At 40.8% G+C, this 18,226-nt stretch overlaps 1 protein-coding gene across 13 annotated transcripts in view; it reads left to right on the top strand.

Annotated features, from left to right (window-relative positions):
* The window catches only part of LOC140199427 (melanophilin-like), a 192,536-nt gene that overhangs the window by 141,606 nt on the left and 32,704 nt on the right, over positions 1–18,226 (top strand). For all 13 annotated transcript variants that reach the window (XM_072261507.1, XM_072261508.1, XM_072261504.1 and 10 more), the window contains 5 exons: positions 2,743–2,796; positions 5,997–6,082; positions 8,584–8,712; positions 12,577–12,787; positions 17,565–17,809. In XM_072261507.1, the coding sequence (XP_072117608.1) occupies positions 2,743–2,796; positions 5,997–6,082; positions 8,584–8,712; positions 12,577–12,787; positions 17,565–17,809 (725 nt within the window). The remainder of the gene's footprint in view (positions 1–2,742; positions 2,797–5,996; positions 6,083–8,583; positions 8,713–12,576; positions 12,788–17,564; positions 17,810–18,226) is intronic.

Raw genomic sequence — 18,226 nt, forward strand, 5'->3', positions numbered from 1 at the left:
AAAGTATGTCAATACAATGTTACATATTTGGAGCAATACACACAAAATGCTGGAGAAACTCAGCAGGCCAGGCAGCTTCTATGGAAAAAAGTATAGTCGACATTTTGGGCTGAGACCCTTTAGCAGAACTGGAGGGAAAAAGGTAAGGAATCAGAGTTAAAAGGTTGGGGGGGGGGGAGGAAGAAACACAAGGTGATCGAAGAGGCCATGACTGACATGTCAGAATGGAAAAGAGAAGTGGAATTAAAATGGATAGCCACTGGGAGATCCCGCTTTTTTTTGGCGGGCGGAGTATAGGTGCCTGGTGTAACAGACTGAGGCAAATCATAGATGTATATCACACAGCACAGAAAAAGGCCCTTCAGCTCAACTTGTCCATACTGACTGAGATGCCCATCTAAGCTTGTCCCATTTGGTTGTATATGGTCCATGTCCCTCTAAACTTCAGTTATCCTCATAGCGCATTTCATCTCTCCTTCTGGCCCATTTACTCTTGTAAACACACCTCCCTATTCCTTAGAGCCCTGCTAAACTGAAGGATTCTATTTAACTCCAAACGTCTGCAAAGGCTCCACCTAAATTTGTCCCCAAGTTCATTGCTCTTTCCTTAGAGACCTGAATATTGCTCCTTTTCACTCAGAGTTCTGATTCCTTCCAGCCTACTGTGAATACTACCAGAGAATGCTGAAATCCTCAGCAGGTCGAGCACCATATTTATCAACCTTGATAAAGAGGTTGACGCAAACAAGTCCAGCAGTCTGGACAGGTGCGGGAAGGACGGGGAGAAAAGAAGAGTTGCCAGGCTAAATTGCATTCATTCTAATATAAGAAACCTGACATGCAAGGCAGATGAACTCAGGGCATTGAAAGGTATAGTACATGGGCCTGGGGTATTATAGCTATTACAGAAACATGGTTAAGGATGGGCAGTTTAATGCTCTGGTGTACAGATGCTACAGGCATGATTGAGGTGAGTGTAAGAAAGAATGGTGAATTCCTTTTTTAATTAGAGAATTCATCATGTACATAGAGGGGATATTTTGAGGAATAGTTATCTGAGGTCTTATGGTGGAACTCAGAAATAAGATGGGTGTGATTACTTTGATGGGATTATATCAGAGCCCCCCCCCCGCCCCAATAGTCAGCGAGAATTAGAGCAACAAATATGGAGAGAGATTGTAGATAACTGTAAATATAATAGGGCTGTAATAAAAGGTGATTTTACATGAAGAGTTGATTATCCACTTATAGAAGCTTCAATAGAACAAAGTATGGTAGAAAAGAAGAATATATTGCCTGAGCTGATGAGAAGGCTTCACTTAAGTAGTTCTTATTGTCACTCAGCCTGGTCTCTGTAAAGGTCATGAAGTTGATACTAAGACATTATCAAAGAAAACCTTGTCTGTGACCCACACAGGGCGAGTAGCAAGGTCACATTAAATGGGGAGCTACAGGAGCTTTCCATAAAGAAGATATGAATGCAGTAAGGTCAGGGATGATAGAAAATGATGGAGGTTGAAATCATTTAGTACAGTGGTAGCGGGGTGGAAGGAGGAAGCAAGAAACACAGCAGTGAATGAGTCCCAGTGAGAAAATTTGATCTTCCTTAGCTAGGTGGTAGAGAATGAGCATTTAAATGAACTGTGCAAGGGCGGAATAGGGTGAGAAGATCAAAGAAGGAAAACTCTCCAGAAGAGCAGGGGGATAGATAAAGGAGCAATTTTATGATGAGTACTGAGTTATCATTATGGAAGTTGATGGAAGACGGGGTGGGTGTGGTGGAGAGGCAGTATTACTGTTAGTTTGGAAGTACAGCCAGCTGCAAAGAGCTTATTGTCATTCTTCATCCTGGGTTTCACCAAGAGTGTGAAGGTGATCATATTGGAAAAGCACTATGGAAGCAGATAAAGCAGTAGATCCTACAAGGTCAACAATAACTTGTGCGAGAGAAGCAGGAGGGAAATGGACGCTGATGGGGCCCACAGACCATTCAGACCCCCCCCCCACCCCAGATTCTACCACCCAACTACACTGGAGATTACTTAGAACAGTTAATAATCTACCAACCTACACATCCTTGAGATGTGGCAAGGAGCAGATCACTCAGACCAAACCCATGTAGTTTCAGAGAGAATGTGCACGGTCCACACAGCCAGCACAGAAGGTCAGCATCAGACCCATGTTGTTGGAACAATAAGGCATCTGCACTATTTGCTGTGCTACACTGCTACCCCATTTTTCTACATCACGTTACATCCACCTTCTTCTCATCCTCTCACTCAGCTTGGCTGTATTCTGTTGATGTGTTTTTGTATCCCATTCCTACCCAGCTTTGTACCATCAGAAAACATATAAACTTGGAAAAATAATAATTGGTACAAACTGTTGATGCATGTCAGGAATAGTTGGGGCCCAGGTATTGATAATACATTCCTGGAATTCATTCGGGATTTTAATACCCCACATGTTGAATTTACCCCACATGTCCAATTTTTCTGGAATTTCACTAGATTGGGTTGGACAATATTTGGTGGTATTTGTAGCTGGTTTCAACTGGAGCAGTCTTTCCAATTTTCTTGTTGGGCAAAATCTAGGCCCTATTTCTTCCTGAAATATGGCTCTGTTAAGTGTTTTAAAGCTTTTGCCAAGCAGTCATTGGAATTGTATCTTGTGGTACAATTAACTATCATGTTGAGGAAAAGAGTTAAAATTTTATTAAATTTTACTTGTTATCTCTCACAGATTCACAAAGTGAAGAAGGTGAATTTGACGATGGATCAGACAGTTATTTGCAAGGTGAATAAGCAACAAAACATTTTATTTGTTTTCCACTTTACAGCAATCCTTTGACACGAGCATCTGACTCCTGGGTAGTAGCCAGAGTTGACCCCCTCATCACCACTCAGTACTGCATCCCCAACTTCTGAGTGTAGCCCAGACTCCTGGGTCCAGCTCCCATTAACACTGATTAGGATCATAATTCATGGCAGAAAGGGAAAACAATAACACTGAATTAAATGTATACCTGTGGACTACCTTATCAATGAGATCTAGTGTGACATTGAATGTTGAAGACATGCAGTCATGAGAGGCATGATATAAATATGATTTTTTCCATAATAATCTGAGAAAAGAACCTTAAACAAGATTAGATATACTGGATATACAGCATAGAAATTATCCATTCAGTATAACTTTACCACACTGTGGTTAATGCTCCATGAGTGCCCTCTACTTACCCCACCTAAATCTATAAGCAGAACTCTCTAGTTCCTTTTCCTCCACATGCACACTCTCCCTCCAAAAAAAATCCTATAATACTCATTTCACACACTTCCTGCAGCAGTAAATTCATTTTCTCAGCACTTTCTAAATAAATATGTTTCTTTTCCTGAATTCCCACTTGGATTTCTTGCTGAGCCACATAACTAGAGTCTCGAATACTGTTCTGCACAAATGGAAATATTCTCGCTGCATCTTTTTTTTTTACAGAATCCTTCTTAATTATAAAGATATTAGGTCACTCCTCAGTCTTTTCTCGAGAGAAATGAAACCCAGTCCGTTGAAGTTCAAGTTTAATGATCATTCAACCATACATAAATACAGCCAAACAAAACAGCATCCCTCTGGGGCCAAGGAGCAACACACATTACAAATAGCATAAAGCACACTGCACATTACACAAACAGCACATATGGTTACGATTTCGGAAAAACATATAGTTGCAAAGAAGAAAAAATAATTTAGTCCAAGTCCCTAAGTGGCATGACTGCAGAATGGACAGTAAGTTGTCCTGGTCCAGCTTGTTCTTCTACTGAGCAAACATCGGAGGATATGTATACTCTTGTCTTTCTGGTATTATCCTTGAAAATCTTCTCTGTATCCTCTCCAGTGTATTTATATATTTACCATAATATAGGCAACAAAAATATACACAGTTCTCTCAGTAAGCTCTAAGCAAGGTTCAAACTGGGCAGCATGAACATCGATTTCTCGAACCTCTGGTAATGCCCCCCTCCTTCACCATTCCCTATCCCCTTTTCCCTCTCTCACTTTATCTCCTTGCCCACTCGTCACCTCCCTCTGGTACTCCTCCCCCCTCTTCTTTCTTCCAAGGCCTTCTGTCCTCTTCTATCAGACTCCCCCTTCTCCAGTCCTGTATCTCTTTCGCCGGTCAACTTCCCAGCTCTTTACTTCATCCCTCCCCCTTCAGGTTTCACCTCTCACCTTGTGTTTCTCTCTCCCCTCCCCCATCTTTTAAATCTACCCCTCAGCATTTTTGCTCCAGTCCTGCCAAAGGGTCTCGGTCCGAAACATCGACTGTACTTTTTCCCATAGATGCTGCGTGGCCTGCTGAGTTCCTCCAGAATTTTGTGTGTGAAGCAAGATTTAATGCATATTTAACATAATTTACCTATTTTTAATTTCTATCCCTTCAAAACTAAGTCCTCATGCTCAGTTTGCATTTTAATGGCCTTATTAACCTGTGGCATAAATATTAGTGACTGGTACTTTTGTACTTCCTGAATCTCTTTTGTTCTCTAACCCACCTAGACATCCTTTCCTTCCTATTGCCTTCCTGCTTTTCTGACTAAAATATGTTATCTTGCTTTGTTAAACCTTATATGCTAATTATTTTCCAATTCTGCAAGTTTATTAATGTAGTAGTTTGTGGGCATCTTCCTCCGTACTGATTTTCCCCTCTCAATTTGGTATGATCCATAAATTTAGAACTTGTGGTTTTGATGACAGAGTTCAGATCATGAACAGGAGTGGATTCAGTACTGATCCTTATGGAACACTACCCCCCTGTCTTCACTGTAAATACCTACCCTCTACTCACACTCTTTGCTCTCTGAGTTGAAGCTCACAAGCAACTCGTTCTGCTATTTGTCCCTGTCTCTGCACTCTTTAACCTCATTCGTTAGGGTTTTATGGGTACCTTGTCGAAGGCTTCTGAAAATTAGACAGATTTCATCCACTGCATTCCTGTTGTCACCCAAAAAAAAATCCTTGTTATGATTAGTCTTCAGTGATGTTCAGCACTGTAAAACTCAACATAAAATGCTGGAGGAACTCAGCAGGTCAGGCAGCATCTATGGGAAGGAATAAACAGTCGATGTTTCAGACCGAGACCCTCCGTCCGGGTCCAGATCACAATCACCTGTTTTATTCTGCCACATGAAATCAAGAATAACCACAATGAGTCCTGGCTATCATTGCCTCTACTGCCCTGTTGCCGATTGCTGTAACAGTAATGGCAAGGTTTCACTCATTTGCAGTTCACCTAATTGTGAATGAAAGATACGCAGGCTCCTGATAGATTCAAATATACTCCACCCTCCTTACCTAAATACTTTACCCCTTTTAGTACTGCTTAAATACTTCTTAAAAACTCTGAACCCCCTGCCCCATCCACCCCCTCCACACACATAGTCTCTTGTGGATCTCTTTCTCATCTTCGATCAGGGCACTGGACACTATCCTGCAAAGTGTTTCTCTGAATTAGAAAGGACTTTCTGCTGAGAGGTCCTGTTTCACCGTATTCTCCACAGTCTACTATCAAGTTGGTGGCTGCTTCATATGCCAGGTCAGATAAAATGGATTGATATTTCTGCTTAATTAAAAGCCCCCCCCCGACCTTCTCCCCCACCACCCCCCCCAACCTTTGCTCACAACAGGACCAGAAGTTGTCTTAATTTTATTGTGTTCACCAATTAGACATGGAGTTGGTTTCTTCCAGTTTGCATCAATCATTTGTATTGGATCCTGTGAAATGGCCCAAGTATGTACTGTCTGATTTAGTGTATGTGTCAGAGGAAGACTACCACGCTATTAAACCATAAGTGAAATTGATCTTCAATATTATTCTTCTGAAGTTCACCACTCTACGTGATCCCAGAACACACGGCTTTATATGGTGTTGACGTTTCACAGCAAGAATACATTTGCAGCATTATTGATGTGTTTTTCTCTACTGTTTTTCTTACCTGTAGGTGGATACGATCCACAGATGATGGCAGAGGTCATTGAAGAGGATGAAGATACTTTAGATAACTCAGAAGCTCAGCACTATAGTACAGTAATATCCCTTTCACTGTTCGCTTTTGAAAATGTCACTAATTTCTACAATAAGCTTTTACTTTAGACATTGAACTGTGACTTCTTTAATCACGCTGTTTACATTTATTACTGGAGATGTTGGCCAACAATTCCAAGTACAAGATATATAAATAAGTGCAATATTGCTAAACCAGTTGCAGTGCTCAAGATGGAGCCTTAATTGAGGCAAGTGTAAAAATATCTTGTGCAAAATATAGTCCAAGGAAAATCATGGCAAGGAAATAAATTGATATGCACTTAAGCTGAATTGGCATTACTATGAACTAAAAGCCATAAGAGCATCATGTATTGAAAGGAAAATTAGCAGTTTTATATTCCACGCTGATAGAAAGTATTTCTTACAAATCCCTTGCTGTATCTGGTTCTACTGCGAGAGAAGAACATAAGAAATAGAATCAGGAATACACCATTTTACCCCTCATCATGTTGTATTGCTCCAATGTACAATAAAATCATAGCTGTTAAATATACTCAACATCTGAACCTCCATAGCCATCTTAGGCAGAGAATGCAAACTGATGTTTTAACATAAATTGGATACAAATATTGGAAATAAAGGTCACTTCCTGCAGGCCCTCTTTCAGAAGAATATCTCTTTGTAGACAACCCAGAAAATATTCCAGCTGTGTCCACACCAGGGCTCTGTACAGCAATCCTGTTCCTCTTTCGTTTATCTGGCTTGTATAAGTAACAATTTTCCCAATATCCTTTGACTTGGTTTGTGGAATTAACTACAAAAGTTCTAATATTTACATTTAGTATCTCTAAGTAACTTCTTTTCCATATCTCTATATCTGTTTGTATTATCAGCTTTTTTTCATTTATACCAACATCAGTATCTCATTTATATTACTTGTTCTGTTTGCCCACCTTATATAAGCAACATCTTTTTTCCAGTCTCTTAACAGTTTGAATTAATCATTCTATTAGCTCATTTATGTATTGATAACTAATTGCACTCTCTAATTTCCACATTGGGTTTGCTTCGCACATTAATCATCTCTTGTTCCTCGTCTAGCTTTACTTCATATCTGGTTTTGCATCAAGTGGTGTCTGGATGCCACTCAAAGCAGATTTTCAGCTCGTGCCATTCTCCGTCTCAGTGTAGGTGGGATAGCTCTATCACAGGTACAACACTGCACAATCAAGGGCATCTTTAGAAGGCAGTGCCTCATGAAGGCAAAATCCATATTAAGGACCCTCTCAATTCAGGACATAACTTCTTCACTATCTGGGAGGAAGCACAGTGGCCTGAAGACCCACACTCAATGTTTTAAGAACGGATTCTTCTCCTCCGCCATCAGATTTCTGAATGGTCCATAAACCCATGAACATTAGCTCATTATTCCTTTTTTGCACTATATATTCTAACTTACAGTAATTTTTCTATCTTGCTCTGTACTGCTGCGTCAAACCAACAAATTTCACAACATTTGTCGGTGATAATAAATAATTCTGATTCTGAAGGAAGCTTTTTTCCACTCTCACCAAAATGTAAGCAAAATATTTGGTTCAATCCTCATCATGAAGCATCTTCCCAGTGACCCCTCTAGCCCATCAGCCAAGATTAAGTTTTAAAATTCATCTTTGAGTTGCATATGATTTCCAAACATTCAGTACTCAGAACAAAATGGGGTTTGTTTATTAATTACATATTTGGGTGAGAATGGTGATAAAATCAAAATGTTTTCTCATGTCTCAAATGTGCTCACCCTCCATGCATCAGTGACCAAATATTTAAATCACCTAGTGCTTGAATTTTCAAATCCTCATATGAATTCCTCCGCCTTTCCATCTCTTCCCACTTTTGAAAGTCTCCTTAAGTCTGCTACGCTGTCCTTTAAATTCTCCTGAATATCCAGTTAATGTTCATTGACTTACTATAAGTTGCCTTGATATGTTGGTTAGCTGAGAAATAGTAATTAAGTTTAAGCTGCTGATCGTTCAGATGGAAGTTTGTACAGCATTGGTGTATGTTGGCTAAGATGTGGGAATAATTCAAGTAAGATTTTACATGTCAGACACCATAAATAGCCTCCTCTGCAAATGGAAGTCATGTGACCATCACCTGTGTCTTTACTGATTGAATGAAAATGCAATGCATTACCCTTTTTAGGTTGTTAGTTTATTAATTTTTCCATGACGTACTTCCATTAGCTTTCTCCCCTAACCCTGAAATCCACGGGGCAAAACAGTGAATAATTCCATTAACTAAAGCATACTCAGTGATCATTTTAATGCTATACTCATTCTAGATTGTCACAAAAGGCATTGCATTAAACAAAAAAGGAGGCAATTCAACCCAATGGCTTTTAGGAAAAAAGCACTCAGTTAGCTGCTTCTACTTGTTATTCCTTCAAAACTCTGATTAAGGTATTTATATCTTTAAAGAAACAAATATATAAGAAACCTTGAAATGAAAAGTATCTAAAGTATTTTCTATTCCTCGTATACCCATAGCAACGTAGAAACAAACGTCTGCTTTCGGTGCATCCTTTTGACTTTGATATGGACTCAGAATACTCCTCCCAATCTCGTCGCCCTTCTCTCCAGGTTCCGTCACCACATTATGAGGGGAATGACTTCCAGGTAACTCCTGCAATTCTTCAGCGTTACTGCACAATTTGCCAACTGCCTCCACAAGCAATTTTCTTTCATTGAAATACAGCACAGAATAGGCCCTTCCAGCCCTTCGAGCCACGCCGCCCAGCGCTCCCCCAATTTAATCCATTCTAATCATGGGACAATTAACAATGACCAATTAACCTACCAACCGCTTCATCTTTCAAATGTGGGAGGAAACCAGAGCACCTGGAGGAAACCCACGGGGTCAAAGGGAGAACAACAAACTCCATACAGGCAGTGGTGGGAATTGAACTAGGGTTACCTGTACTGTAAAGCGTGCTAACTATAAGCAGCACATATGTATTCCATAAGTGGATTCCTGAACTTTGCTGGTCAGGGATTTGCTGAGCATTCCTTACAGATGCTGAACTAGCTGAGGTCAGTTGGGATCTCTCAATTTACTGTGTGTGCCAGAGTGGCAGACTTACACCATAAAATGCATTGTGCCAATGCTGCCTCTTCAAATGCTGTCAATTGATTCCACTGCCTGCTATTACCAAATACAGGGTCATAGGAAAATACATCACAGAAATAGGCCATTTGGCCTATCTAATTTGTGTCAAAAAAATTTAAACTGCTTAGTTCCATCGATGCACTGGGACCATACCATCCATGTACCTATCCAAGGTCTTAAACATTGAAATTGAACTCACATGCAGTGTTCCTTTTTCAATTAAGTATCCAAATACTTTTGAAGGTGCAATGCGTTGCAATTTTTAAAATCTCTATTGTTTGTTTCAGTCATTTAATTAAATCTGTACATCCAGCTACTGGCTAGTTTCCTGTTCTTGATTTTTTTTCAAATTTGATCCATGCTTAGCAGTTAGAACATTGAAAGCATGAGTAAGCCCCAAATTTGATCAGTGATTTCAATATCATACCGCACAATCTGTTTGCTTATTCAAGCAGGGATGCACAGCTTTAACCTTAGGTTTTTCAAATGTCTTGCATTTTTATGTTGGTGTAGATAAATATTGATATTTTCCAGAGAGTAATCTGAGGTTAGAAGTAAAGCAGTAGAATTTGTTTCTCTTTTAATATGCATGAAAGCAGAAAAGCAAAATGGAACATTATATTATTCCCAAAGCATACATCGTCAGTTTCGAAAACATTCTAATACACTGTACATATGATTGCATCCTCTACTCTGTACTCGTGATGCATTGTAATTCAGGGAAATTATATATTTCTCCGCTCTCCAATGCAGGGCTCAATCTGATCTCCCACAGATATGGGTGGGTAAATTTCAACAAAGTTAACCAGCAACCCAAGCCACACAAAATTCCCGTGTCCACTTTTAATGAGCATAGGCAGCTCAGATCAGTTAGTGAGAGGCAGGTTAAAAACAGCTGTCAATTTAAAGCACAGAACTGAGTTACCCAACCCTTGAGGATGCCCAGTGGTTGGAAGCAAACAAATAATGCTGCTGTTTAACTTTATGCATTGGCCTGAGTCAGGAAGAAAGACACGTTTCCTTTAGACCAAACATGTTACTCTGTAGACATCTATACTGTTCCTCCAAACCCGATATTCTCCAGTTATATATCTCCCCAAGTGAACCAATCACCTTCAAAACCTGTCCCCTCAAGTTAATCATCCTCTGACTTATTCTTGTACACAAACTTCTGAAATAAACCTCCCATTCATAGGGCCTCCAGTTGATCAGCAGGATGCCTTTGGCAAGGAATATCACTTTAGAGAATTATAACAAACACAAGAATATCTGCAGATGCTGGAAATCCAAAGTAATGCATGCTAAGTGTTGGAGGAACTCAGCAGGTCAGGCAGCATCAATGGAAATGAATAAAGAGTCGATGTTTCAGGCCAAGACCCTTCATCAGTGCTGATGAAAGGTCTCGACCCGAAACATCGACTGCTTATTCATTTCCATAGATGCTGCCTTACCTGCTGAGTTCCTTAGAGAATGATAACATAAATTTCACAGGATTTTTGAAACATTAATTTTTCCAGGTTACCTTTCTCCAACCCTGAGCCCCCAGAAGATACCCATCCATGCTAAAACCCACACACCACACTCAGGACTGAGGAAACTTTGCTAGGCTAGAAGCAGACCTGAATTCCTCTGGCTCTAAATTAACAAGGCTGTTTACACTGTCAGAATGCAGCTCCCACTAACTTCAAAGCTAAAGTTGTTTTATTTGCCCCAATAGAAATTCTAGAAAATTGTGCAGTCACAGGGACTCACCCTATAATGCTGTTCCACCTACTCGAAACAAAAAGCCTATCCTTTCTACTTGTTCCAATTTTCTCCCTCCTGAAAGCATTCATTCAAAATGGCTATTTACAGAAGATATCAGTGCCTTTGGAGCTGTTGGATCCAATGTAGATTAGCAGTAAGACTATAGCAAGGGCCATGGAGAATTTTCTTTTGCGCCACTTTATTGTATTTTCATCTTGAAGATCTCAGTGTTGTTGCCAAGGCTGGAATTTATTGTCCATTCCTAATTGCCCTTGAAAAGGTGATGATAAGTCATCTTCTTCCGTCACTGCAATTTTCCTGGGAAAATGTCTCACAGAGAAATTGGAGAAGTGTTTCAGGATTAGAAGGAAACTGCGGGCAGCAGTGTTCCTATCTGCCTATTTCCCTTGTACTTGGCGACGGAGATCGTGGGCTTAGGAACTGCTGTTGGAACAGCCTGACTGAATAGAACAGTGCATGAGAGATAAGATTTATTTGTCACAAGTATGTCAAAACATACAGTGAAATGCATTGCAACAAGCACAAAATACTGAAGGAACTTGGCAGGTCAGGCAGCATCCATGGAAATGGACAGACAGCCGACCTTTCAGGCTGGGACCCTTCCTCAGAATTGAGAAGTAAGGGAGAAGATGCCAAAATAAAAAAATTGGGGAGGTGGAAGGAGGCTAGCTGGAAGGTGATAGGTGAGGCCAGGTGGCTGGAAAAGGTCAAGGGCTGGAGAATAAGGAATTTGATAGGAGAGGAGAGTGGACAATAGGAGAAAGGGAAGGAGGAGGGGACCCAGGGGGAGGTAATAGGCAGGTGAGAAGAGGTAAAAGGTCAGAGTGCAGAATAGGGGAAGCAGGGGGTGAAATTTGTTTATCAGAAGGAGAAATCGATATTCACACCTTCAGGTTGGAGGCTATGCTGATGGAATATAAGGTGCTGCTTCTCCAGCCTAAGGGTGGCTTCACCTTTGCACAAGAGGAGGCCACGGACTGACATGTCGGAACATGAATGGGAATTGGAACAAAAATGTTTGGCCACCAGGAAGTCCCGCTTGTGGCAGATGCATTGAAATCCATCCTTTTGCATCAATGACCAACACAGTCAGAGTATTGTGTTGAGCAAAGCCTGCAAGTGTCACCATGCTTTTGGTGCCAACATGGAATGCCCACAACTTACTAACCCTAACCATATGTCATTGGAATTTGTTAGGAAACCAGAACACCCGGAGGAATCCCTCACAGTCACAGGGAGAACATACAAATTCCTTACAGACAGGGGTGGAACTGAACCATGATCGGTGATCACTAGGGCTGTAAAGCAATTACACTAACTGTGACACTACCATGCTTTCCCCTGCCAACGCTCCAAATCGCATCCACTGTGTGCCAGTGGTGGAGTGAGTGACTATTTAAGAAGGTTGGTGAATTCCAGCTCATATCCCGTGGATATTCACAGGGGATCTTATAGACACGAGCAGTAGGCTCACAGTCTCAGGAGTGATAGTTCACTGGTTGATGTTTCAATTCCAATTGGGAATTTCCTTTAAGATAGTTTTATCAGCACAATATTTGGGCTTTGGAGAAGACCATTATTTTCCTTCATTTCCATTTTTCTCACAGTCATTTTCAGAGTCTTCTTTTCCTGGCAATGGTGTAACAGGAGAGGCTTCCAGGAAAGGATCCTTAATTGACAACCCAGAACTTTCCTCAGTATTTCGGAGCATCCTGCAGGAGAAAAGTCAGAACTTGATGCCAGATCAAGTGTTCAGCACAGAAGTCCGAGTGGAAATTAATTCAAGAAGGAAAAGCTTGGACAGATCTTGCAAAACTGGTATGCTTCCATTTTCTTCACTAGGTACTTCACGCGCTGTGCAATACACTTCATTTGTACCTAACTCAGTGGCCATTTTATTAGAACAGGAGTAAACGAAGTGCAGTCTTCTGCTGCTGTAGCCCATCCACTTCAAGGTTCGATGTGTTGTGAGTTCAGAGATGCTCTTTTGAACACAACTGTTTGTAACGTATGGTTATTTGAGTTACTGTCACCCTCCTGTCAGCTTGAACCAGTCTGGCCATTCTTCTCTATCTCTCACATTAACAAGGTGTTTTTGCCCACAGAACTGACACTCATTGGATGTTTTTGTTTTGTTTTTTGCACCATCCTCTGTAAAATCTAGAGACTGGTGTTCATGAAAATCCCAGAAGATCAGTAGTTTCTAAGATACTCAAACAACCCCATCTGTCACTAGCAATCATTCCACAGCAAAAGATATTTAGTTCACATTTCTTCCCCATTTTGTTGTTTGACTTTTATGCATAAAAAGCAGGTGTGCAGGTGTACTTAATGAAGTGGTCACTGAGTGTACATTCCATGGTGAAATACAGAGCTAATAATTGGCACCTCAGCTTTGGCATCTACATCAATTCCAACTTTAAGTGCAAGTCTCATTATTCAATATCCAATATCCCTGGCGTTCATTCCTTGACCATAAGTATCCTTAAGAAGGTAGAGTTTGTCCAATTTCTAGCCCTGCTTTGTTTTATTGTTCTTTTCTTGATACCTAATTTTTTATTGCAAGGGAATTCACTATCAAGTTTTATTTGCTATGATATCTATTCAAACATCAAAATTCATTATTGGATTAACTCATATCCCTAAAAAGATGTCCTGGGATAATATTGCTGGCAAAAACATGAACATAGAACAGTGCAGCACAAGAACGCATCCTTTGGCACATGATGTCTATGCTGGCCATGATAGCAAATTAAACTTATCCTATCTGCCTGCATGTGATCCATATGCTTCCATTCTCTCCGTCTCTTTATGTATTGGCTAAACCCCTCTTAAACATTGCAATCACATCTGCTTCCACCACTTCCACTGACACTTACTACTCTGTGCCAAAAAACTTGCCTTGTAAATCTCCTTTAAGCTTTTCTCCTCTCACTAAAAAGTTATTCCTTCCAATATGTAATAATTCCACCCTGGGAAAATGACTCTCACTATCTACCCTATCTATGCCATATTTTTATATACAATATTTCTATCAGATTACCCCTAATGCTCCAGAGAAAACAATCAAAGTTTGTCCTTACAGCTAATACTCTCTAATCCAGGCAACATCGTAGAGTCACAGAGCAATACAGTATGGATACAGGCTGTTTGTCCCAGCCAGTTCATGCTGACCATTGTGCCCATCCAACTGTCTCAATTTCTTATGTTTGCCCTAAGCCCTGCTCCTCCATATACTTCTCCGAATAGTTCTTAAATGCTACTATTACACCAGCTTTGACCACATTCTCTGGCAGCTCGTTCCTTACACCCATCACCCTCGGCATAAAAATAAAATTGCCCCTCAGGTCCCTTTTAAATCTTTTCCATCTCATTATAAACCTATGCCGCTAGTTTTGGACTCTCACACCATTGGGAAAAGACTGTTATCATACCATCTTATCTATGCCTGTCACCATCTTAAACATTTCTATAAGGTTGCACGCTTATTCTCCTACATTCCAGGGAATAAAAATCTAGCCTGACTAACCTCTCCCTAGTACTCAGGCAGCATCTTGGAAATCTTTTCTGCACCTTTTTCATTTTAAGCACAATCTTCCCTATAACAGGGTGACCAAAACTGTACATAGTACTCCAAATGTAGCCTTACCAACAGCTTATATAACTTGCAACATAACGTCCCAACTTCCACACTCAGTTGCCTGATTGAAGAAGGCCAATTTGCTAAATGCCTTTTTCACCACTCTGTCTACCTGGGGCACCACTTGCAATAAAATGTGCACTTATACCCCCAGGTCCCTCTGTTCCATGACACTCCATAGTGTCCTACTTTTCATAGTGTAATTACTACACAGGTTTGATTTCCAAAATGCATCACCTCACACAAACCTGTTTTGGAATCCATTTGCATTGCTTAGCCCACTTCCATGACTGATCACGATCCCCAGTCATCTACAATAGCCTTCTTCGCTATCAACAACATCTCCCAATTCTGTGTCATCCACAAACTTACTTACCAACCCTTGCATATTTGCATCCAAATTATTTATATAAATAGCAAATAACAAGGGTCCCAGCACCAAACCTTACAGCACACCATTAGTCAATAGCCTCCATTCCAAGAAACAACATTGAATCCCTACAATTCATTTCCAACCTCTGAACCATTTTTTAATTCATATACCTAACTCCCCCTGGATTCCATGGCGAATCTTAATCTTCCAGACAAGCCTACAATGTGGGAATTTGTCAACGGTCTTATAGACAATCTCCACTGCCCTAGCCTCATCTATGCTTTTGGTTCCCTCTTCAATAAACTCTAAAAGATCCATCAAGCGTGCATTCCCATGCATAAACCTAAGCTGACTCCTCCTAATCAGACTGATATCCAAATGCTGGTATTCTCTGTTCCTCAAAATACTAGTGGAGTTTTTCTGCATCCTTTCCAAAGCCCCCACAACTCTTTGACAATGCAGCAACCAGAACCATACTCAATACCCTGAATGTGGCCTAACCATAGTTTAATGCAGGTGCAACATGACTTCCCTACTTTTATACTCAACTCCACAACCAATGAAGGCATGTATTTGCATGCTTTCTTTACCACCCTGTTTACATGCTTTGCCACTTTCAGTGAGCCGTGGACTTGCATGCCAAGATACTTTTGTATATCAATGTTCCTAAGGTCCCTGAAATTCACTGTATACTTTTCTCTTACATTTAACTTCCCAAAGGGCAACACCTCACACTTTTCCAGATTAAAACTGTTATACCAGCCACAATTTACTAATCAGCCTTCATATAAATCGTGCCACAGACCTCGAACAATAGAGGTCCCAGCATTATTTCCTACAGAACACCACTGGTGATAGACCTCCAGTCAACGTAACTCCCTCCACCACCGTCCTCTGTCTACCATGGCCAAATCAGTTTTAAATCCAAACTGCCAAGTCTCCTTAATCTCCTGGATGAGTTTAGCACAAATGACCCTTTACTGAAGTTTTACTTAAATCCATGTAGACAGCATCCACTGCCTGGCCCTTATGAATCTTCTTTATCACCTCTTTAAAAAAACTCAAATCAAGTTCAGAGAAAATGACCTCCTGTGTGCAAATCTATGCTGGCTATCCTTAATATGTCCATGGTTTTCTAAATGTGAGTAAATCTTGCCCTGAACTATCTTATCCAGTAACTTCCCTACCACTAATTTAAGGCTCTTTGGCCTGTAATTTGTTGGATTATTCCTACTGCCCTTCTTAAACAAAGAAATAACAATGGCTATTCTCCCGTCCTCTAAGACCACACCTATATCATAGAAACATAGAAAATAGGTGCAGGAGTAGGCCATTCGGCCCTTCGAGCCTGCACCGCCTTTCAGTATGATCATGGTTGATCATCCAACTCAGAACCCTGTACCTGCCTTCTCTCCATACTCCCTGATCCCTTTAGCCACAAGGGCCATATCTAACTCCCTCTTAAATATAGCCAATGAACTGGCCTCAACTGTTTCCTGTGGCAGAGAATTCCATAGATTCACCACTCTCTGTGTGAAGAAGTTTTTCCTCATCTTGGTCCTAAAAGGCTTCCCCTTTATCCTCAAACTGTGACCCCTCGTTCTGGACTTCTCCAACATCGGGAACAATCTTCCTGCATCTAGCCTGTCCAATCCCTTTAGAATTTTATATGTTTCAATAAGGTCCCCCCGCAATCTTTAAATTCCAGCGAGTATAAGCCTAGTCGATCCAGTCTTTCATCATATGAAAGTCCTGCCATCCCAGGAATCAATCTGGTGAACCTTCTTTGTACTCACTCTATGGCAAGAATGTCTTTCCTCAGATTAGGGGACCAAAATTGCACACAATACTCCAGGTGTGGTCTCACCAAGGCCTTGTACAACTGCAGTAGTACCTCCCTGCTCTTGTACTCGAATCCTCTTGCTATGAATGCCAGCATACCATTTGCCTTTTTCACCGCCTGCTGTACCTGCATGCCCACTTTCAATGACTGATGTATAATGACACCCAGGTCTCGTTGCACCTCCCCTTTTCCTAATCGGCCACCATTCAGATAATAATCTGTTTTCCTGTTTTTGCCACCAAAGTGGATAACCTCACATTTATTGAAAGAGAATCTAAAGAACTGTTAGTTTTCGCACTTGCCTTTTAAAATAACATGGGATAGATCCCGTCAGGCCTTGGGAATTCATCCAGTTTAATTTTCTTCATGATCTCCAACACCTCCTCCTTCTTGATATCAACATGCCTGAGAAAGTCAGCCAATCCTTCCCTTATCTCATTATCCTTTTCCTTGATATGAAGTATCTAGTGTCTCTGTCAACTTTCCTCTTTTAACCTTCAGTGCACCAACAGGTTCATGGCCACACTCTCAATATGCCTTGGGGATCTCCTTAACTCTATTTACCACGGATATTTCCCAGCCCTTTTTAACACCCTGGATGTCCTGTTTAAGTTCTTTTCTGCCTCCTTTTAATTCTTCAAGGTTCTTTTCTAATTTTTCTACAGTAAATGGGTCCTCTAAATTCACATTAATGTCTTTAATTTTCCATGTCCTTCGCGTCCACGTAAATTGATCTCAGAGGAGCTTATGCATTGTGAGCAGAGGGTTTCCCACGTTCAGTCCGTTCCTCCAATATGGATCTCCAATGAAGAAACTGAGGTGCAGAAGTGTTTGCCACAACAGAAGCGCAGGGCCCAGTCCTACACGGACATGGAGGGTTCTGACAACGATGAGGCTCCTGAACATCCAATGTATCATCACCACTTTGTACAGCATTGGAATAAAGGCACTTCACTGGAGAATTCTGGCGCTGGTGGAATTCAGGTAAACAAAGAATTCAAGCAAACAAGCTCACACAAATGAGCACAATTATGTGTTAAACACAACTTGCCATATACTGCACATTGACGTTTTGCCTTTATGGTCCACAGTTTTAAATAATATAGCGCACAACATTTAGTAGCCAGTAAATTCCAAAAATTTACTGTCTTCTGAATAAAGAAATTTTATCTCATCTCAGTCCTAAATAGTCTACCTCTTACTCTGAGACTCTGACCCCCGGTGCCAGATGCATCAACCAGGGTTTGCATCCATATCCATCCTGTTAGGATTTAAGAGAATTTTGTAAGTTCAATAATATTTGTAAGATAAAGACCTAGTTTATTCCATCGTCCATCAGCCGAGGAGTCAAGCTGATGGATCTTCATTGCATACCCCCAGTGGTAAGTATACCTTTCTGTA

This window comes from Mobula birostris, chromosome 6 (assembly GCF_030028105.1).
Source record: "Mobula birostris isolate sMobBir1 chromosome 6, sMobBir1.hap1, whole genome shotgun sequence".
Classification (NCBI taxonomy): domain Eukaryota; kingdom Metazoa; phylum Chordata; class Chondrichthyes; order Myliobatiformes; family Myliobatidae; genus Mobula; species Mobula birostris.